The following is a 24209-nucleotide window of genomic DNA, read 5'->3' on the forward strand; positions in this document are numbered from 1 at the left end:
ACCTTCAACCCACCAGCAGTCACAACAGGAGTTGCAGTATTCAACAGAAAGCTCATTGTCAAACAATGTTTCCAGAAAATGTGTAATTGGTGTTTATCACTGGATACTCTTCAAGAGCTGTTGGGTTGCTGCACTTTAACTACTTGATACAGTACATTTAATGTGGTGAGGCTGCACAGGCAGGGCTGGTGCTAGACTATTTTGCGACCGACTACTTGCACCCCCCCCCCCCAAAAAAAAATTAAAACTTCTACATCTAAACGAAATTTCTTTTAATTTGCAGAAAAAAGGGCCATAAGATGCCAAAGAGACAGTCCAATCCAGCAAAAAAAAAAAAAAACAGCCCAATCCAGCAAAGAAACATCCACATATAGCAAGGAGACATTCCCATATAGCAAAGAGGCAGCCCAATCCAGCAAAGAGACAGCCCAATCCAGCAAAGATACATCCCCATTTAGCAAAACTGCATCCCAATCCAGCAAACAGCCCAGTTCACCTTTTCAGCAAATAGACATCCCCATTTAGCAAAGAGACATCCCAATCTAGCAAAGGGATAGCCAAATCCAGCAAAGAGACATCCCAATACAGCAAAGAGACAGCCAAATCCAGCAAAGCGACATTCTAACACAGCAAAAAGACAGCCCAATCCAGCAAAGAGACTTTCTAATACAGCAAAGAGACAGCCCAATCCAGCAAAGAGACTTTCTAATACAGCAAAGAGACAGCCAAATCCAGCAACGAGAAATCCCAATACAGCAAGGAGATGGCAAAATTCAGCAAAGAGATGGCCAAATCCAACAAAGAGACATCCCAATGCGACTCATTGGGCGTATGCCTTTTTGAGTCCATACGTTCCAATAAGCCTTCTCAAGGCTGGTGGTGGTTATCATCTTCACACACGTGATCTCTATGTGATTTTCTGCTGATACCATAAGGACTTACCCTCCTTTTTTTGGGACTCACTGCAACACTTATTTTGCACTTATGTGGACTTATTTCGATTTTGTTTTTTTCTAATTGTTTTTTCTTTGGATATATTTATCATTTTTGTCATTTTAATGTTTATCCATTATTATTATGATATATATGTATCAAGTCATGGTATTTATATATCTGTATGGTACACTGTTTCCCATTGATGCACATATATGACCATCCTGTAGATATACAGAAAACTTTCATCTTTTAGCGCTGCACATATCTTTAAATCCAGCAAAGAGACATTCTAATACAGCAAAGAGATAGCCTAATCCAGCAAACAGACATTCTAATACAGCAAAGAAACAGCAGCCATGCAACGCCGCTACAGAGCAAGACACTTGATCAGTGTATGGTTCATGTTCACAATGTGCTTACCTCCTATTCCTTTGTGCTTAACTGATTTGTATCCTTACCATCATTAAATGTTATTTTAATGTTGCACTTAGAGGCGCTGTGCTTTCTTTTCCCTTGTCTGCTGCAGTTTGCTTCTGGCTCCCTCATACTGGCTGCCTATAGTGCTGGCTTACGGACCCCTTTTGTCTTTGAATGACTTCAATGCCAACTATTTCAGAACTACGTATACATATACCTATGAACGTTGAGAGAGACATTACTGCTGATCCCACACTGGAGATTTAAGTTTTCTCCTCTTGTTTTTAAACTGTTTTTAAACTGTTCTCATACTGTATTCCTTCATCCCCATTTTAATCTCATATTTTTGTGAGGGTCAAGTACATTGTATTCTCGGGAGTCCTTCCCTGAACATGAGCGCAGAGTGTTTTTCCTGTTTGTAGGGTTTAGTGCGCTAACCTTCTTTCCAATGTGTGACAGATGGCCCTCTCTACCCCAGTGCAGCTGTCATGGTGTGCCGGCCTGTGTTATGAAGGAGAGAGTCCATCTTGTTCCTTGTGCAGTGCGGCTGTGTCTCCAGTGGCCGGCCCCAGAGGTGTGCCTAATGGTAGCGCTGGCCCTGTACACAGGCAGGCTCAGTCATGTATATATGAGAATGAGCCTCTTCCAAGTTAGGAGAGCAGCGTACCTGCTCCTCCTGTGACTTGTATCCGGTAACCGGGTATCCTGTGATTGCTATGATTGGTCATAGCAATCACATGATAACAATCTAAACAACTTGTCATGAATGGCTTTCCGTTCGTGAGCAGCTTGCTTATTATTGTGATCTGTGATTGGCCCAAAGCAATCACATGGTGCCTGACTACCTGACTACCTGTATCATGTGATTAGCTTAGCCAATCACAGATCACAATCAAAGGCAAGCCATAGTTAACCTATTCATGACAGCTAAAACTTTTGCTTATACAGTGATTGCGTCACTGTATAAGTAATACCAGTGTAAAAAAAAATATCTCTGATCATCCCCCCAGAGTAGTACAGTGTCACTATGATGACACTGAGCTACTCTGAAAAAAAGGGATGTAAAAAAAAAAGAAAAAAAAAGTATAAAAAAAGTTTTTTTTTTTCCTTTTTACATACTGTCACCAGTCAGTATCTCTGATCACCACCACTCCAGTCATACTGTACTGCACTCATGACAGTGTTTAAAAGAAAAAAAAAATGTGAAAAAAAAATTTTATTTGATTTTTTAATTTCAACTTTTTAACTTAAAAAAACTCACCATGCCTCTTACTAAATGCCTCAGTCTACTGTCAGTCTACTTTCTAATGTCAGTCTACTTTCCAAAAGGGGGTATTTGTACTGTCCTGGCATTTGGGGTCTCAAGAAATGAGGTAGGCCGGCAATACATCAAGATTGATCATAGTTTGTAGACTCAATACCTTTCACACAAACCAATTATTATACACTTATTGGGATTTTTTTTATCAAAGACATGTAGCAGAATAGATTTTGGTCTAAATTTATGAGGACATCTGATTTTATTGGATATGTTTTATAACAGAAAGTCTATTATTTTTTATTTTTTTATTAAATGTCAGTCTTTTTTCAATAATATAATACAAAATAAAAACCCCAGTGGTTATCAAAAACCAACAAAAGAAAGCTCTATTTATGTGAAAAAAAATTATATAAATTTAATTTGTGTACAGCAGGCATGTCCAAAGAACGGCGCGCCTGTTTATTTGGACATATATATCTTTTGTGGCCCCCAACGATCTCCCACTGTCGGGGCCACAAAAGATATATATGCTGGCTGCCTTGGAGGGGACAGGGAGGAGGTGGGACAAGTAGCGTACACACAGGAGAATTCCCTGTTTACACAGCAGCCACTGTAATAGGAAGTCCTATCTCCTGCGCTGCCATTGGACGACTGTTCTGTCCATCATAAGAGGGGCGAGACTTTGTATTAAAGAGGCCGCCAAGAAGACAACAGTTTTTCCTGTATGTAATCTTTTGGTGTAGTCCCACCCCCTCCCTGTCCCCTCCAAGGCTGCAGATGGATGGGCATCAATGAGGCTGCACTGATGGCAATGGTGAGTCTGCATTCATGGCAATGAGGGTGCTGCATTCCTGGCAATGGTGGGTGCTGCATTCCTGGCAATCATGGGTGCTGCATTCCTGGCAATGGTGAGGCTGCATTCATGGCAATGGTGAGGCTGCATTCATGGTAATAGTGGGTGCCCCATTCATGGCAATGGTGGGTGTTGAATTCCTGGCAATGATGGGTGCTGCATTCCTGGCAATGTGGGTGCTGCATTCCTGGCAATGGTGGGTGCTATATTCCTGGCAATGGGGTGCTGCACTCATGGCAATGGGGTTGCTGCACTCATGGCAATGGGGGTGCTTCATTCATGGCAATGGTGGGGCTGCATTCATGGCACTTATTTTGCTTCACAGTTCTTTATTTAAAATTGAGTTTTTTTTCTGAAACCTCCCTCTTAAAGTGAAGGTGCGTGTTATATACCAATAAATACGGTATATCCAAGTAACACGGCCAAGCTCATCTCTTTACCCACACACAGCAACAAAGGCAAGAGAATTTTTGTTGGGCAGTGTATTAGTGCTCGAATGAACACATTTAGACCAAATTAAAGAGACTGTACTGTTGTAGATAGCAAAAAAAATACATAACTAATTTTACTAATGAACATTATTTTCTTAGCTGTGTTCCTGTTCTTATGATAAATTGTCCTGGATGTACATTATTTCAAAAAGTAAATGTTACATACAATATTTAAAGCACTGCATACATTGTAGGCGCTATATACAGTATATGCCTGCAATAAATAAAAATGTTTTATAGATATGCTTCTTGTAGAACTACACCCATATTAAATAAGTGCCCCAGCCCTATTTACATGCCCTACCTGCAGTGGCTTTCTGGACACACAAAACAAAAGATGTCCCTAAAAACTTATTTGTAATGTTGGCTATAATGTAAATGTTGACAATAAAAATGCATGCATAAAAATACATCTCTACAAATATTGGTCTGTCACCAAACAGTTTCAAACTTAGTGAATCTCCAAGGCAGCTTTAAAGCCAAGTGGGCCACACAGATGTCTCACATTTTAAAGGGCAAATAAATAATATAGCGCATACAATTGCGTCACAAGACATATTGTAATTGAATGTTGTTAAATATTACCTTTCCTTTTCAATCTGCAGCTCTGTAATTTTCTGTAAAGTGCAAAGCAATATGTCTACCTGGAGGTGTTCTGTACACAGAATGTGTACAGAACGCCCCCCAGAAACATAATCCTGCTTGTGTGATTGGCACACTGATTTTCCCAGAAGGCTACACTCAGATAAAAGTCAGATACCAGGCATCCCCTACAAAACAAAATGTCATTCTTGGTGGAATACTCCCAATAGGAAATCACGTCTAAGAGAATGCAGAAAATTCTAAAACTTTGCATGTCATATCAAGATTTGGTTATTGCTGAAGAATTTGGGAGGCTGCTGCTGGCAGTCTTTCCCCCAACAAAATGTAAGTAGGAGGCCACATAGTTATGAAATGTGTTACAATGATTTTGAACTTTTGCTTCAATTTTTTTTCAGTGTTCCATCCCCCAGGGAATAGAAGTACATGTTGCATTTTGTCTAATGCTCCCAAGTGCTTTGTAAGTCCAGCTAGGAGTTCAGGCAGGGTGCCCCCTCTCTGCCCATGAACACCTGACATCGTAGCTAGCAAGGCTTCCAAGTTTTTGCCAATGAGACAAGCGAAGACAAGAGAAATTCTGCATTCCTCTTGCTGCACTTGTATCGGCCATGTGCTTGGAACTGAGAAAAGTTTTGGTTATTAAGCAGACATCTCCTTGCTAGCTACATGGTGTGATGGCTGCAGGGGAAAAGGGTGCCTTGTCTGACCTCATAGTTAGGCTTGCAAAGCACCTTTGAACATGGGGCAAAGTACTACATGCACCCCTGTCCCCTGAAGGACTAAACACTGAGAGTTCTTCTTTAAAGAGAATCTTCAGGTTGTATGAAAAACATTCAAAGTCAGCAACTACAAATACTGCAGCTGCTTACTTTTAATAAAAGGACGCTTACATTTAATATTAGTATATAATGGATGCAACTTGTGGGCATGATTAGCCATACTCTCTTAAACCATACCTATACCTTTTGCTTTGCAGCTTGCAAAAAATCTTGTACAGCTCTTATTTTTTTTTTAGGAGCTTAGAGATGTCATCAAATAGACACTGATTAACAAGGCTACTCACCAAGCAGTTCATTCAATAAACTACCATCTTCTCACATTTAGTAAGCCTCCATAATTTTCTATTTCCATCATTGCTGCTGATACATTATTAATTCACTAATATCTAGGGAATTCTAACAATGAGCTGGAGTTCCCAGTCTTCTAGCTTTAATGAAGACTTGTATCTCTAGAGTCCCCTCAAGCTATCTCTGAGTCAGCATTTGTTATACACATAATCTAGCTCCTTGCGATTTCAAGTGGTACACGATGAAAGGAAATGTTAGAGACCAATGAAATTTTGGATAATTTAGTTCAGGTCGTTATTATTACTGTATAATAATTTGTTTTTTTTTTTTAGAACAGTCCTCAAGCATTAAAAAGAAAGTGAAGTAGATGTGGCGCTGTTCTATTATTCACCTGTCCTTGGTAGACCAAATATCTACAAATGTATACAAAATGAATAAAAATTGAATCAATACATTTGTGAATGTGCACTAATGCATGAATGTGCATAAAGTGCATTGACGTATTTACTACATAACATCAATTGTGTGCTTAAAAAAACTGAATCTCTAAACAAAAAAGAAATAAGAAAAACCGAATCTCAAAAATGAGAAGAAACAGGTGAGTATATAACCTCCGTGCAAATATGCAATCCCAAGTATTAAATAAATAACAACAAATATATATTTATGTGCTGGTGAAAAAATAGTGTTAATTTTACCTACTATCCAAATCGGTAAAGGTTAATAAAATTAATAAACCTGAATTTCAAAAGCAAAGGGTCTAAATTAGTGCTATATACAACCTTTGAAATATATGCATTTAAAATTATATAATCCCATTAATAAATATACAAAGAAAGTGCTTCTGTGCTGGTGAAAAAAAAAAAAAACTATTTAAAATATATGCATTTGAAAAATAAATAAATAGTCCCATCAATAAATATACAAAAATAAAGTGCTTCTGTGCTGGTGAAAAAAAAAAAAATTTTGTGTTGACAATTCCCACTTTTCAAGGGTGATCACAGCATGTGTGTCTTATCCGTACTCTTATTATGGCTGCACTCACCGGAATCCCCCCCCCCCCCTCTTGGGGTATGGAGCATTCACAGTATCTGCCACTGTGTAGCACTTTAGAGGCTGGATGTTCCCCAATGTGGTGGCAGTTTCCACTCTTGTCCCATATACCATACAGAGCATAGAGGAAAAAGGATTCCAATAGTGTAATACTGTTTCAACTATTTATTGCTTAAGAAGCATGAAAAGGTACTCACATTCAATGAAAGACATTAAAGCATTTGTTGCTGACACTAAAGCCCGCCGGCTTTAGTGTCAGCAACATTTTTTAATGTCTTTCATTGTACAAAATGTACAATTCATTCATCGCAACGTATTGCAGCATGATGCACTGTGATAAAATTAAAATGTAGCATGTCTGCATTTTTACACAGCTTGCTGCTGCGCAGCACTAGGCTGTATTGCAATGTGACTGGGACACATAGGAAACAATTTTACTGCTGTAAAACGTCTGTCACCACAAATAGTGTGAATTAGGCCTTCATTTAGAGGAAAAGCTTAGTATTAGCCTGCAAAAGGATGTCACTGATAGGATTTTACATAAGAAATCTAGCGTCACAAAAATATTTGCTTGATAAAAAGGCAAACATACTGAAAAATAGGATTTAAGTTTACATAGAGATTTATATAAAAATATTTTAATACTAAGCATTGAAGTGCTGTTATAGCCAAGATCTCTTGTAAGAAACTTTTCAGCAGATTTTAAAAAAACAATATGCAGTAAGGTATGATGCCAAACATACAAAAATAGATCTAAGGTTTATATACACATTAACAGAATGCCTTGGACAATGATTTATTATAGCTTTAGAGTAGCTGGTAACTCTGCATATTATTTGTTATTTGTGCATTAAAACACTAATATATATATATATATATATATATATATATATATATATATATATATATATAAATTTACTATTATTATTATTTATATATATATATTTAAAATGGAGATTGAGCAGTCAAGGAAGTCAGGAAAAGACAACTGTATAGTGTTGAAGGTAATTTGTGAAAAAATGTACATCTTTCTGAGAAGCCTTTTATGGAAGTTTCCATTGCCTGACTCAGAAGCTGTGTAGTAGGTTCGGGGATAAATGCATTTAGCAGAATGAGCAAGGTGACTTCCCAAGCACATGGCAGCTTCCAATAAAATTATTGAGACTAAACTTAAAAGGATCATTAAAGGATTAATGGATCAGGGTACAGAGATAGGTTTACCTGACTTTGTTCCCTCAATCCCCTATTGCCTGTCTCAATGATTTTCACATTCCAAGATGTGACTAAGATGTGACCATACACACACAAATGTACCTTGTGCTTGACTGTTAAAATGCAACTTCTTTGGGGCGTGACCTGCAACGGAGCTGCAATGGCAGCATAACTCCGGAGGTCCAGCATACCCGAGGACACAAAAAACGGCACAAAAGCACTCCGTTTTGATTACCCCATCTGGCGATCTGAACCGGGCACCTCTGGAGACCATGACCAACAAAAGAAAAGGGTCATCTAAACCACAACGGCTGATGGATGACTTTACACAGCGGCAGCATGGAGGTAGGCAAAATGGTGCTGAAACCTCATCCACCCCGGCTCACAAACATCAGCCTAAACCACACACAGCGGCCACATCACCCCAAAATAACGAATCCCACAGCAGCCAACACTCCCTCTCTCCCTACTGACCATCAGGGGCCCGGCCAAAGCTAAACTAAGGCTGGATGGCGCCGGATGTAGCCCAGATGTAGCCCAGCAATGAGCCCAGTAATAGATTCAGGGGATAACACCAGAGAACTACCTGACTCAATCACCACATTCCCCACTATGAACCAACCTGTGATGGAAGCACATTACGAACGGACATGATGAACTGTATGCACAAAGTCAGTGGGGAAGTAAGAGCAGTAGAGAACAGGGTGGATCATATTGAAAGAAAGATGGGGGAGTATGCGTCCACCATAAATGAACTGGTAGACGCAAATGAGGAACAAGAAGAGGAATCAGCATGGATTAAAAATAAATTAGTGGACATTGAAGACAGGTCCAGAAGAAATAACCTTAAAATAAGGGGGATCATTGAATCTGTGCAGTCATCAGACCTGCGATCCTTTGCGACCAATTTATTCACCTCTCTCTTGCCTGACTTTTCTGACATGGAAATAACCATTGACAGAATACACTGCTTACCCAAACCATCTCACCTCCACGAAAAAATCTCCAGAGATGTGATTCTGCGCCTGCATTTTTTTCACGTAAATGAATGCAAGTGATGCGCAAACAGGAATGATCCCATCCCAATACCAAAACCTACAATTTTACGCTGATCTATCTCAGCACACCCTACAAAAGAGAAGAAACCTCAATATGATCACAAAAGTGCTCAAGAATCACAACATACCGTATAGATGGGCCTACCCAACTAAAATCACCATCAGCAAACAAGACCAAACATATGTTGTGGAATCTCTACGAAAAAGGTCTCTCCTTAACAATACTACAATAAATAGACAAGAGCTCACCCGGATTGGAAAACTGTTATGCACAGAAACGCCAGATCACATAATTAATCCCTTTTAGTGCACAGGAGTTACTATCTGTCCACACGAGGGGTCCCAGAATAGCCAATAGGCTTGAACTTACCCCAATTCACTTGAGCAGCAGCTAGCTGCACATGGGTAAAACCCTCTAGGATCACATGGATGAAGTTTTCTATGTGGAACACTTTAAAATTCCTGGAAAGTTGAAATGTTATATAACAAAATATGTTTTATGTTTTTGGGGTTTTCTCTCTCTATTTATGGAAATACACAGATAAGTTTCAAACCTCAAGTACAACATGTCACAGAATCTACGCTCTGCAGAAACCAGATGGAGCCAAGATCTGGTGAAATTGATATGGGTCCAAAAATTGGCCTAGAACCACAGTGAGTAAACATACTACATATATGACAGTGACTTTCTCACAACACCCACAAGAGGGAGCTCTTGTGATATCTGTGCACAAACAAGGATATTATCTAACACGTAAACAACCACTATTATTACGGCTATCAACTTCCTATCTATGAATGCCAAGGGTCTTAATCACACTGTTGAATAAAATCCTTGTGGACAGAAGCCCTGACAAATAGGAGTGATATATTGTGTGCTCAGGAAACTCATTTTTGCAAGGTATCCACTCCGTCATGTAAGCACAGGAACTTTCTACACATTTTCACAACTAATGCAGAATCCAAAACTAGAGGAGTGCTGACTGCAATACTGGACACTGTAGGGTTTGTTTTACACACAGAGTACAAAGATCCTCACGGGCACTTTCTATAGTGCCAGACCCAACCATGGATTCTAAGATGAAGTCAAATGTTCAAACACATCCCTTCAAGAAACCCTTTACAAAGAAGATCTGTATGATGTGTGATGGTGCTTACATTCAGGAGAAAAAAACTATACGTTCTTCTCCGCCCCACATCGTATATACACAAGAATTGACCTATTCCTGGTAGACCAACAGGCTTTAACTAGAACTGCCTCTTCATCTATTAACAACATCACGTGGTCTGACCACGCATTTATAACAATCTACATAGCTGATGCTTCAACAGTCAACTCCATCCCACTGTGGAGAGCTAACTCGTTTCTCATGTAACAATCAGCATACAAACAAATTATAGAGGACATCTCAAAGAATTTTTCTCTATCAATGAATCCTCGGTGCAAAATCAATTTACTTTATGGAATGCCCATAAGGCATATATAAGAGGGATCTTCATAAAAATGGGGGCAAGGGCGAGGAGGCAGCGGCAAAAAAAAATTAAGAGACATTACAGTCGAAATTTCGAGATAGAATCTAAAAACAAAAACAGTCATCTCCCTTGATATCCAATAGGCTAACTTAATTAAAATATGACCTTAGACTCCTTTAATTAGAGACATTTGAGAAAAATACCAAAAGACTTAAAATGTCCCACTATGCACATGGCAATAGAGCTGGGAAGCTTTTAGCACATCAGCTTAAAGGCCATAGAAGTAAGACCATCCACCATGAAAACGTTCAGAACAATACAAATTACAAAACTAGAGGAGTGCTGACTGCAATACTGGACACTGTAGGGTTTGTTTTACACACAGAGTACAAAGATCCTCACGGGCACTTTCTATAGTGCCAGACCCAACCATGGATTCTAAGATGAAGTCAAATGTTCAAACACATCCCTTCAAGAAACCCTTTACAAAGAAGATCTGTATGATGTGTGATGGTGCTTACATTCAGGAGAAAAAAACTATACGTTCTTCTCCGCCCCACATCGTATATACACAAGAATTGACCTATTCCTGGTAGACCAACAGGCTTTAACTAGAACTGCCTCTTCATCTATTAACAACATCACGTGGTCTGACCACGCATTTATAACAATCTACATAGCTGATGCTTCAACAGTCAACTCCATCCCACTGTGGAGAGCTAACTCGTTTCTTATGTAACAATCAGCATACAAACAAATTATAGAGGACATCTCAAAGAATTTTTCTCTATCAATGAATCCTCGGTGCAAAATCAATTTACTTTATGGAATGCCCATAAGGCATATATAAGAGGGATCTTCATAAAAATGGGGGCAAGGGCGAGGAGGCAGCGGCAAAAAAAAATTAAGAGACATTACAGTCGAAATTTCGAGATAGAATCTAAAAACAAAAACAGTCATCTCCCTTGATATCCAATAGGCTAACTTAATTAAAATATGACCTTAGACTCCTTTAATTAGAGACATTTGAGAAAAATACCAAAAGACTTAAAATGTCCCACTATGCACATGGCAATAGAGCTGGGAAGCTTTTAGCACATCAGCTTAAAGGCCATAGAAGTAAGACCATCCACCATGAAAACGTTCAGAACAATACAAATAGAAATTGATCTGGAAGAGTCTGAATATTACAGGTACCTCCAGATCAAACATTTCCTTCAAACTGATCCTACACATTCCGTTCAACTACCTTGGAGAATAACACTATACCTTACCAAACACTCTACCAACATCAAAGGAATATCCCTATTCTATAACACCCTGAATAATAAATTAAAATTTACTAAACACTCCAAGCCAGGGAAAGAGCCTAACACTGCAGCAAATTTCCGACCCATATCCTTACTAAATACTGATTGAATTGTATGCTAAATTGATAGCCAATTGCCTGATAGATATTTTGCCTGGGAAAAAAAGCCTGGGATTAAGAAATGGGAACACTATACACACCAGAACAATGGCAACATGCATTCCAAACAACATATTCTGCCACTAAATGCATCAACCTATGGGAACTGACACAAAAAATATTATTGCGCTGGTATCTAACCCCATGCAGGATTTCTAAATTTGACACTCATGCTTCTCCACTGTGCTGGAGAGATTGCAATAATGTTGGTACTCTTTACCACATAATGTGGGATTGCTGACGCATCCATAAGCTTTGGGGTAAAGTATTCAACATAATTGCACAAATACTGAAACTCTGTTTCCCCAAAACTACAGTATTGGATTGGATCCTTGGGTATGGACTAGTTTCCAAAAGATACCAGAGTAATAACGACCCACATATTATAGAGCACTAGACTAGTGATCATGAGACATTGGAAAGATCAGGGAACACCAACAATAAAGGAAATAATAATAACGACCAATACACATGCTACATACGAAATTATGTTCGCTTCATCTCAGGGTAAATTTCCATCATCACATAAGCTATGGAAACCGTGGACTGAGTGGTATCAGACAAAAAGCTCTGAATACTATATATGACTTATATGCAATCAAATGACAGAAAAAACTGTGTATATGTATACTTTCTGTTTTTGTTTAACTTTGGTTATTGCTTTCCTGTTTTTTTTTTTTTTTCTTCTCACTAACTGTTCAATATACATTGGAATAGTTCAAACATTTTCATTTTCTAGTTCAAAGCAATAACCTAATCCCTAATTAAGATGGGTAAAACACTTAGCGTTATAAAGTGTCTGACAATAGCACAGGTGCATCAAGGGGGTTACAAGATCTCCCCAACCAGGACACAGTGTGAACCCAAATGGGGTGTCGGGGGGAGATCCACCCTCTTCTAAAATAAAAGACAGTGGACATTGTCTTGCATCATTCTACTATGTAACTCATCATTATATGCAATGTATAAGTGCCTACAAAGTGCTTGGTATAAAGGAACAATTACTGTTTTCTTTGTTAGCTTATTACTGTATTACACTATATTTACAGTACATTTTGTATTCTTTCTGAAAAACTTTAATAAAAAAACGATTGAAATTAAAATGCAACTTCATGCTAGAAAACCCCACCAGAATGATCTAAGTAATGTTATTCGATGTCTAATTTACTAAACCTGGAACGGTTCTTGAACCTCATACTATTCACAGGTTCAATTTTCACACTAGGCAAGTCAGATATTATTTATTAATGTATCAGCTAAGAATTGTCTTCATTACTCAACAGCTGTCTGTCAGTTTCGGATCTGTCCTTAGAAATGACAGTTAATAACGGAAGGTCTGATTGTGGTTGGTGATAATACATACAATTATTACTACTGACAGGTTGATGCATGAAACTATCTTCCACAGCAGTTTGTAAACATCATTGATGGATACTAGTTTAAAGCTCAATTCAAAGCAGATAAAAGGGCAAACAATGTGAGGCTGGGTTCACACCTATGCGAATTGGATGCAGGTTTTCTCCGCATCCAATTGGCATGACAAGAGATTGTGACTGGTTCTCTATGGTAACATATCTCCATTGCGACAGTGGAGCGGCTTGCACAGGAGTGCTGTGCATCTTTGGCTCCATTTCAGGGTGGAATTCAGGCAATATTTTGGCCCAGATTCATCCTTGAAATGGAGAACAGGGACGCACCGGACCCCTGCTGTGAGCCGCATCTGTCGGAGGTGTGAACCCAGCCTAAGTGTGAAACTATAACAGGGAAAGATCAGGCTACCGCCTCTATCTGACAAGACTGTGCTTTGAGCGAGAACTGTATAAATCTCAGGACTGGATGGGCATAAAAACATACCCTTTCCTAAAGAAAAATAGCTTTCATATCCAGTATGTATTACCTATGTACAGTATATGTGTTTTTAAATTCTGCTTGAAAGTCCCAAACCCGAGGGTTGAGGTAAGAACTGGCAATCTTACTTGTTAAAGAAAATTTGAAAGAAAGTTCTTTGGAAAAAAGGCTCTCAAGCATATCAGTCTAGTCCCATAAAATCATTGACAGTCAGATACAACTGAACAGGTATTTACATACATTTCATTTGTATTTAGCTGCTTTCTGGGAATTCAGCTTTAACAGCTGGGCCCAACGGGCATGTTTTGTACCACGTACGATTAAATAAAATAGCAAGAAAGAATTGGGATAATGGTCTTTTAACCAATAGTAAGGAAAAGACAGCTCCCACATGTAATGTGCAATTCCACTCAAAACTGAAAATCTGGAGGTACTGATGGAATTACAGTCTGTGCGCTGCTGTCTGCAGGTGAATAAACATTAGCAGGGCAAATAAGGGCAATGTGCGTTGTTAATACATGTAACAATTGTATTTAGTATATTCATTTATTTTCTTTTTTAAAGATTTAAAGTGCACATATGGCAAAAAAATAACGAATACTATATGATGCAGTCCTCCAATTGCATTAAAATATCAGTTGATTTTTTTAACTCCCCTTTGAAACATAGTCCCACCTTTTGATCCTGCCAGTAGATCTGTGTCAAAAAAGTGCCAGAACGGTCCTTCTATTTCCAGGTGAGTAACTCAGTCAGTATCAAAGATAAAGCATCAGAATGACAGCCATGGAGCTAAGATTCTCAAAACAAGAGTTTATTATTGGCAGCCTATATTATTTTCTCATGAAAAAGTCCCTATAAAGTCAACTTAAAATTTCATGTCCATCCAAGACTACTCTATCCAAGTGGTGACAATGTTGCCGTGTGGTGTCACTACAGGACAAACAGCATTGTCACCTAGTTTAAGTGGAAAAATCACACATCAATTGACAGTATTAAGAGGTGATAAAACTATTTTACAGGGGAGCTTAGAAACACTAAGGCAGATGTACAGTATGCATGTCATTTTGTTCACTTTTGTAATGTAACATTCAGGTCAGTTCACAAAATCCACACCATATTTACTTTGCTGTGCATTATTTTAGATACCTGTATAGAAATAGCACATTGGCCAGTTCTTAAAGAGAAGTACCTCCCATGCATAGTAATCATTGTTGAATTTTACCAAATCATGGAATATTTTAACATATTTTACCGTAAGAAAACTTACTATCATCACACACTAGCTTTCCTTAGAGCTATGTAATCATCATTGTATCATCATATATTTTTTTATATAAGCAGTGTAAGTCTATGAGTGAGCTTGCAATCAGCATTCTATTGTTTAATCTGTACAGCAGAGCTCAGAGAAAGGGAAAGAGAAGCAGCACAAAGAACTAGTCAGATGTTTTGCATTGCTAAGAGCAGGTAGGTGAATTGACAAAATCTGGTCATTTAGTTTGCCTATATGGCAAATTAGGAATAGCTTGGCTTCAGGTTGAACCCATGGTTGACACCTTACCTGAAATTTATCACCACTTCAGGATACACGTAGATAAACTCTCAGCTAATCTGAATATTCTCTTATGCCGTGTACACATGGGCGGACTTTTCGACCGGACTGGTCCGATGGAATGAATCCGTGTGTGGGCTTCATCGGACCTGCAGCGGACTTTTTAGGTTGAAAATCAGACGGACTTTAGATTTAAAACATGTTTCAAATCTTTCCGACGGATTCGAGTCCTGTCGAAAAAAATTCGTTCCTCTGTATGCTAGTCCGACGGACGAAAACCGACATTAGGGCAGCTATTGGCTACTGGCTATGAACTTCCTTATTTTAGTCCAGTCGTACGTTATCACGTACGAATCCGTCAGACTTTGGTGTGATCGTGTGTAGGCAAGTCTGTTCGTTCGAAAGTCCGTCGGAAGTCCGTCAAAAGTCCATCGAAAGTCCGTCGGAAAGACCGTCGGACCTTTGATGCTGAAAAGTCCGCCCGTGTGTACACGGCATTAGGCATATTATAGAGAACGATGAACAGATCCAACCTACTCTGTGGTATGCCTGCATTCACACCAGACAGGGCCGGGACAAGGGGTGGACAGGAAGGGCAGCTGCCCTAGGCGCTGTGGTATCATGTGAGGTGGGGGGGCACCATGAGGAGATTGAGGGGAGGGGATTTGTGTTGGGAGGTGGAATTTGGGGGGTAGAAGGGGGTAAGAACTGCTTTAGGAGGGGAAATTTGGGGCTGTGTGTTAGGAGTGGTGATTTAGATGGATTTATGTTGAAAGGTGGGATGGGGAAAGCATTTGTGCTAGGAGGGGGGCTTTGTGCTAGAAGAGATGATATGGTAGAGGTTATTGTGCCAGGAGGGTATTTCTTTTTTCTTTTTTTTGGGGGGGGGTTATGCTAGTAGGGATGAAAGGGGAGATTTGTGCATGGAGGGGGCTTTTTTTGGGCGGGGGATTTGTGTTAGTAGAGATGAATGGGGGGATTTGTGCTGGGGGGGCTTTTTTTTGGGGGGGGGTTTGATCTAGGAGGGAGATTTGTGCTAGAAAGGTGGGGGGAGGATGTGTCCTCGGAGAGGACATTTGAGGGATTTAAAGAGTAGAAGATTTGTGTTAAAAGGGGACTTTTTGGGGGGAGCGTTTGTGCTGGGAAGCAGGGAAGCGGATTTGTACTGGGAGTGCTCAATTTTTTTTGGCGGGGGGAGTTTGTTGACACATAATGCTCATACATCTTGGGGGGCGCAGTTTGGCATGTTCGCTCTGGGCTCTAGAAGACCTTGTCCCATCACTGACTCCATGGACTTACCTACCAAACATTACTGAAAGGTATTCTTTGACAAATCTATTGAAATGTTTACTGCTTTTGTGTTCAAATTGTGCCTAATGGGGTGAACAGTATACAGTAAGAGCATTGTTTTTTTTTCTTTTTCTAAACATACCAATTCAAGGTAGATATTGTTTATATTGTTTTGCAAAATAAAATCATTGTTTAAAATAGAACTCTAATTCATATATGATTACTGGTTTTAACCACTTGCCGACCAGCCGATGTACATATACAGTAGGTGACCGCGATATTGTGTCAATCTCGCTGCACTTCTCGGCGAGATTTGACACCTACGAGCCCCGTCGCAGGAGCCAGCGCCGAGATGGCTCACTCATCGGGAAAGGAAAACTTTGTTTTCCTTCCGCGATGAGTGACAGGCAGTGCTGACAGCTGTCTGGTATGAATCCTGAGGCAGGAACACCGCGCCAAATTTTGAATGAAAAAACCGGTGTGGGTTCCCCCCTCGGGGACATACCAGGCCCTTAGGTCTGGCATGGATTGTAAGGGGAACCCCCTATGCCGAAAAATCAGCGTGGGGGTCCCCCCCAAATCCATACCAGACCCTTATCCAAGCACGCAGCCCGGCCGGCCAGGAAAGGGGGTGGGGATGAGCGAGCGCCCCCCCCCCCCCTCCTGAGCCGTACCAGGCCACATGCCATCAACATGTGGGGTGGGTGCCTTGGGGGAGGGGGGGCGCCCTGCGGGCCCCCCCACCCCAAAGCGCCTTGTCCCCATGTTGATGAGGACAAGGGCCTCTTCCCGACAACCCTGGCCGTTGGTTGTCGGGGTCTGCGGGCGGGGGGCTTATCGGACTCCGGGAGCCCCCCTTAATAAGGGGGCCCCCAGATCCCAGCCCCCCACTCTGTGTGAATGAGTTTGGGGTACATGGTACCCCTACCCATTCACCTAGGGAAAAGTGTCAGTATACAAAAAACACAGTACACAGGTTTTAAGAATAATTAGTCAGCTCCGGGATCTTCTTCCGACTTCGGGGGGTCTCCTTCCGACTTCTCCCGGTGTTCGGCCTCTTCTCCCGGTGTTCGGCCTCTTCTCCCGGGCCCCGCCGCTATCTTCTTCCAGCTCTATTGCCAGCGAGGGGCCCGGTCTGCTGCCGCTGTCTCGCCGCCGCTGTCTCGCCGCTTCTTCTCTTCTTTTCTTCTTCCCCGATGTTGACACGACGCTCTCTCCGGCTCGAATGCTGTGTGCGAGCAGCGGAGCCATTTATATAGGCGGTAACCCCGCCCCCTTACGACGTCATGGTCCCAGCATGCGCAGGGACTCTGGGGTCACGCCCCCTTATGACGCCAGAGTCCCTGCGCATGCTGGGACCATGACGTCGTAAGGGGGCAGGGTTACCGCCTATATAAATGGCTCCGCAGCTCGCACACAGCATTCGAGCCGGAGAGAGCGTCGTGTCAACATCGGGGAAGAAGAAAAGAAGAGAAGAAGCGGCGAGACAGCGGCGACAAGACAGCGGCGGCGAGACAGCGGCAGCAGACCAGGCCCCTCGCTGGCAATAGAGCTGGAAGAAGATAGCGGCGGGGCCCGGGAGAAGAGGCCGAACACCGGGAGAAGAGGCCGAACACCGGGAGAAGTCGGAAGGAGACCCCCCGAAGTCGGAAGAAGATCCCGGAGCTGACTAATAAATTATTCTTAAAACCTGTGTACTGTGTTTTTTGTATACTGACACTTTTCCCTAGGTGAATGGGTAGGGGTACCATGTACCCTAAACTCATTCACACAGGGTGGGGGGCCGGGATCTGGGGGCCCCCTTATTAAGGGGGGCTCCCGGATTCCGATAAGCCCCCCCGCAGACCACGACAACCAACGGCCAGGGTTGTCGGGAAGAGGCCCTTGTCCTCATCAACATGGGGACAAGGCGCTTTGGGGTGGGGGGCCCGCAGGGCGCCCCCCCTCCCCCAAGGCACCCACCCCCCATGTTGAGGGCATGCGGCCTGGTACGGCTCAGGAGGGGGGGGGGCGCTCGCTCGTCCCCACCCCCTTTCCTGGCTGGCCGGGCTGCGTGCTTGGATAAGGGTCTGGTATGGATTTGGGGGGACCCCCACGCCGATTTTTAGGCATAGGGGGTTCCCCTTACAATCCATGCCAGACCTAAGGGCCTGGTATGCCCCCGAGGAGGGAACCCACGCCGTTTTTTTCATTTAAAATTTGGCGCGGTGTTCCCGCCTCAGGATTCATACCAGACAGCTGTCAGCACTTCCTGTCACTCATCGCGGAAGGAAAACAAAGTTTTCCTTTCCCGATGAGTGAGCCAGCACGACATTCACAGTATCCTGTCGCCGAGAACCAGCGCGATGGTATCGCGCTGGAAACACAATCTCGCGGTCAGGTACTGTACTGCGGTAGGTCGGCTCCATTGTGCGAATCGCGGGTCAGAGAGCCAGAACGGGGATGTGTGTTAACACACACATCCGCGTTCTGTCAGGGGAGTCCAGAGAGATTGTCTGTTCCTAGTGATCAGGAACAGCGATCTCTCTGTACTCCCAGTCAATCCACTCCCCCCACAGTTAGAAACACCTCCCTAGGACACACTTAACCCCTTGATCGCCCCTAGTGTTAACCCCTTCCCTGCCAGTGTCATTATACAGTAATCAGTAATCATTTTTTTTAGCACTGATCGCTATATAAATGCCACTTGTCCCAAAAAAGTGTCAAGTGTCAAAAAGTGTCCGATCTTTCCACTGCAATGTCGCACTACCGCTAAAAAAAAAGATGATTACCGCCATTACTAGTAAAAAAAATAATAATAATAAAAATGCCATAAATCTATCCCCTATTTTGTAGACACTATAACTTTTGCGCAAACCAATCAATATACGCTTATTGTGATTTTTTTTTTACCAAAAACAACATAATGGCCTAAACTGATTAAGACATTTTTTTTTAATATTTATTATAGCAAAAAGTATAAAATATTGTTTTGTTTTTTTTTTTCAAAATTGTTGCTATTTTTTTGTTTTTAGTGCAAAAAATAAAAACAGCAGAGGTGAGCAAATACCACCAAAAGAAAGTTCTATTTGTGGGAAAAAAAAGGACATAAATTTTGTGTGGGTACAACGTTGCATGACCGGGCAATTGTCAGTTAAAGCGACACAGTGCCGTATTGCAAAAAATGGCCTGGTCAGGAAGTGGGTAAATCCTTCTGGGGCTGAAGTGGTTAACTGCCTAAAGTTTGTATACAAATTCAAAATATTTTTTACACTTTATACAGGCGGCATGTCAAACCTGATGGGCAGTCACTGCTGTTAATTGCAAGACAGGGGTTTAGGTTATATTCACAATTGTGGCTTGCAGGAAGGCACACAGAATTGTGTGCTTTCCCGCAACGCACAGAAATGCATAGCCCTTTTGTAGACATTTGTTTGTGCCATTCATTTTTAATGGCACCCCCCATATCTAGCAATGTGTGCACGTTCATGCATACCAAAATGCATGGTAACGAAGCACTATTCATTTTGGTGCAGCACAACTTTTAAAAGGGTCATGAGCTTCTATAGTGTGTTTTCTACACACAGGATGACCCTGCACTAAATGAGAGGTGCAGAAACATGCACAAACGTGCATGTGTCCATTGCACTCGCATAGGTGTCAACAGAGCCTTAGGAGTGTATTTATAAAAAAAATTGCTGTGCCAGCATCTCAAGCATTCGTACAACCATAATGAATAACCTTTGTAACTTATGTAACATGTTAACTTTCTTTGATTGTCAGCTCCATCTTGTGGCCAAAATGCAGTATTTTCCTGATTGGGGTATTTCAGAAATATACAAAATTTGGACAACTAGATGGCTATGACAATCATTGGAATTCAACGTATTACACAAATTATGGGGATTATTCATTCAGCTTTGCAACAGATTGACAAAAAATGATTTGCCTAAGAAAATTTCATACAGTGAGGCATCATGCCAAACATACTGAAATATAGATGTTGGGGTTACATACACTTTTAGCCAGTCTTTTAAATCCAATGATTTAAAGAGTAACACCACTTTTGTTGAGACAAAAAAAAAACATTCCCCTGTGGGTGATCAATGTACATTGCAAGAATTTTAACAAACTTTGTTGCAGATTGCTACCTGTTTCTGCTCTGAACAAAAAAACTGTTTATTCTTCTGCTGTATGTATTTTGGATACTGTTTCTGTATGGGAGTGACTTTTTTATATTGATCAACTGATGCTCTTGCAGGGCTCTAATGAGGAAAGTTGATGGGTCTGCATTCCATTAGAAGTGATTAACCCTTTAGGAGTATGTCACCAAAACTGAATTTTTGTTGCAGAGGATGCCTAGATTAGATCTGACTTGTATCGTAGTGCAGACTTCTGGGAAAATCAGTGAGCCAATCACACAAGCAGGAAATTACATTTCTGATTGTGCATTGTGCACCAACTGTGTACAGGACGCCTCCAGGGTGTCATAATACAGTACATTTTACAGCAAAGTACAGCACTGCAGAATGAAAAGAAATGTAATTTTTGATAACAATAAATTACAATATGGCGTGTTTCAAAATCCTGTATGCTGTATTATTTTTTTTCTATTTGCAATATTTTTTTTCCCTCAAAAGTGAAGTTACCCTTTAAATCTATTTGCTCTTTTACATTGTACAATAAAGACTAATTTTGGTTAGTAGGCAAATGTTAGAACCTCTCTCAAGTTTATATTGCTTTCTGTGACCCCCACGGGGGAGTTCGCCCTTTGTTTTTTCTTAATGACCATTGTCACCAGAACAGTAAATGATGAGAAATTCTAAATTTTACAAGTGTCAAAGGATTAGCAGGTAATGGAAAATCTTCCAATGAGGACATCTGTTCTGGTGTCAACGATCTAAGAGGGGACTTCCTGTTATGCCTTTTAGAAAGGAAGTTAGTGGGAATCTCCTCAACATGACAGAAGTAGAAAATAAAAACAGATAGAGGTTCTAAGGCTTCTCTATCCAAATCTAAAAAAACAACATTCAAGATGTGAATGGCAGCCAAAATGACAAACTTGACATTTAATAAGCTGTCCTGTTTAATAGGCAACAAAATATTTTGTCCAACACATCGAAGTTCAGTTTTAAATGCATAAAATGAAATGAAAGGTTTAGTTAAAAAAATAAAATATATATATATATATAGAGAGAGAGAGAGAGAGAGAGAGAGAGAGAGAGAGAGAGAGAGAGAGAGAGAGAGAGAGAGAAAGAGAGAGAGAGAGAGAGAGCAAAAGAGACTGACTTAGGGCCAATTCACACTGTACATTTCTATGCATTTTACTTCCCTTCGCATATTTTAGCTTCCGTTGACATACATTTTGACGTCCGTTGACATACATTTTGTATTTTAGCGCAATGCAACGTTATGTGTGAATAGGACACATTGGAAATGATTGTTTTTTTAGATGTCCTTCTGTTGATCTGCCTTTTACAGTTGTGCTTAAACGCGCTGGTGTGAATTGGCCCTCACAGTAGATGGGTAGGTGAGGCACTCTTGAGATGTAATACTAGAAAGCAGATAAAACTTACAATGCATTGTATCTTTTATCTGGTTCTTTGTGTAAAGTCTTAAGAGTGCCTCATTTACAGTGGGTCTGTCTACTATAAGCATATGTGTACAGCACCCAGACATCCTATCTTCATGGTGTGCTGCAATCACTATGTGAATTTTTCATGTATCTACGAAAAATCTTTTTTAAAAAAGTTTCGAACGTCATCGTTTTTAGAATAAATGATTACCTAATTGTTTTCCATTGTTGAAAGTAAGATACAACCCAGAAATCATACATTGGCATCTTCGTCCATGTAGATATTAACAGGTAGAGGGAAGCGCAAGCAGGCAAGTATTTTGCCTGCCAAGAAAAGTAAACACTGCCGTGTGATCTAAACTTTAGCAAATTGGCAAATGTGTAAAATTGCTATGTCGGCATGAGGCAACGGTAGTATTGTTCTCAATTTTAAAGCTTCTTAAGGCTTAGCAGATTATACAGCTATTTGTGACACAAAAGGAGTCACTAGAGATCTCAGCAATAAAGTATATATTTCTCCATATAAGCTTCTAGGAAATACTGGATGACTATCTGGTACAGAGGATCTGAACAATATAAATTTTGATATTTATAACTTGTAAGTAACATTTACACAAGATGCCCATCCTATGCAAGTTGAAAATTAAGAACTATGATGCATAAAATTGGCAATAAAACAGTTAATGTACCAGCAGAGTCTACAAGCAGAGCATCCTTCTTACAACTTAAAATGAATGAAGTACACTTAGACAGTATTCCAATTTCTGTAAATTGTCTCCCCCTTGAGTTTTTTGGCAGAATAACATTTTAGGTTTTTCAATGAAATGAAATTGAAATTTTACTACTTCTATCACTTATTCAAAAGCAACCTTGGATCATTCAGATCACAGAAACTACCAAACAGAATATATATATATTTATTATAGTTTAATAGATATAAATATACATAAACACAAACCACAATATATGTAACATGTATGTAAACAAAAAAAAAGCAATTACTGCATTTTGCTGAGATTTACTATTTTGAAAATATTCATATTATCTCTAAGTGTTAATGTTGAACGGTGAACAGTGAATGGCCATGGGGAAATAATAATGATAATACTCTTAATAATAATAATATTAATAGTAATAAAAATAATAATACATATAATAAGAACAGAACAACTATTAGCAATGGGTAAATATTAGTTTCAAATGTTCTTACCTGAGCTTTCACAAGAAATTCCTTTAAGAATGCCATTATCACCAAGGCATAATGAAACCAGTAAGTTGCCATCTGCGATTATTTGAAAACAGATCTCCTAAAAAGAAATGATTATGTTTTGTTCCAGATTCAGAAAAAAATAACTTTCAGGGTTTATAAAAAAATGATTGTCCCAGGTCCATGAAATTGTAAGCTTTCTTAGCAGACCCATACACGTCCAAAAGTAATCCTAAATCACAATCTTTTAGAGGAGGTTGTCTTCCAACTTTATCTGGGTTGGATGAAACCATGTGGTAGTAGAGTCATCTTGCCCTCCTCTTTGCTGTTATAAATGGTTTCCTTTTCTTTCCTTGACATGATGTGGATCAGCTGTTCTAGCTAGTGCACCAGCAGAAAGAATGAGGCTGAATAAGTGAGAAAAGCATCGCATTTGTAGTACAGCTATTCCTGTGCAAGCAGCTAAGCAAATGCCATTTAATTTCAGCCCTTTTCCTTCAGCACTCACAAGTGGAGAGCAACCACTGCAGTAGAATCTCTTGTGTTAGAGCAAAAAGACAGTCTGTCTGATGATTCATTGTATCCCTGTGTTCTGATCACCTTAAAGCTATGGTATGTGATGCTCCCGCTCAAGCTATAGAAAATATATATCCCTGGGAGCTAGATGTTAAGAGCAACATGAGTATGTACAGCAGGTGTAACCTCCTGAGGCATCGCTTGATAAATTAAACCTCCTCTTTTAGTACTTTTTGTTGTGGTGGCAGAATAAAACACAATTGCTTAAAATGCCAGCATGTAGATATGGGTGTACCTATACACAGATTTAGATTTTTTTTGCAGTACTTTAGACAGAAACAACATTTAGCCATACC

The 24209-nt window shown here is 40.3% G+C and overlaps 1 protein-coding gene across 1 annotated transcript in view; it reads right to left on the reverse strand.

Annotated features, from left to right (window-relative positions):
* The window catches only part of PTH2R (parathyroid hormone 2 receptor), a 1009699-nt gene extending 985711 nt beyond the window's left edge, over positions 1-23988 (reverse strand). The window contains exon 1 of the mRNA XM_073633425.1: positions 23341-23988. Coding sequence (XP_073489526.1) covers positions 23341-23412 — 72 coding nt within the window. The 5' untranslated portion in view covers positions 23413-23988. The remainder of the gene's footprint in view (positions 1-23340) is intronic.
* Positions 23989-24209: the final 221 nt, after the last annotated feature.

Source organism: Aquarana catesbeiana, linkage group LG06 (assembly GCF_042186555.1).
Source record: "Aquarana catesbeiana isolate 2022-GZ linkage group LG06, ASM4218655v1, whole genome shotgun sequence".
NCBI classification, from domain to species: domain Eukaryota; kingdom Metazoa; phylum Chordata; class Amphibia; order Anura; family Ranidae; genus Aquarana; species Aquarana catesbeiana.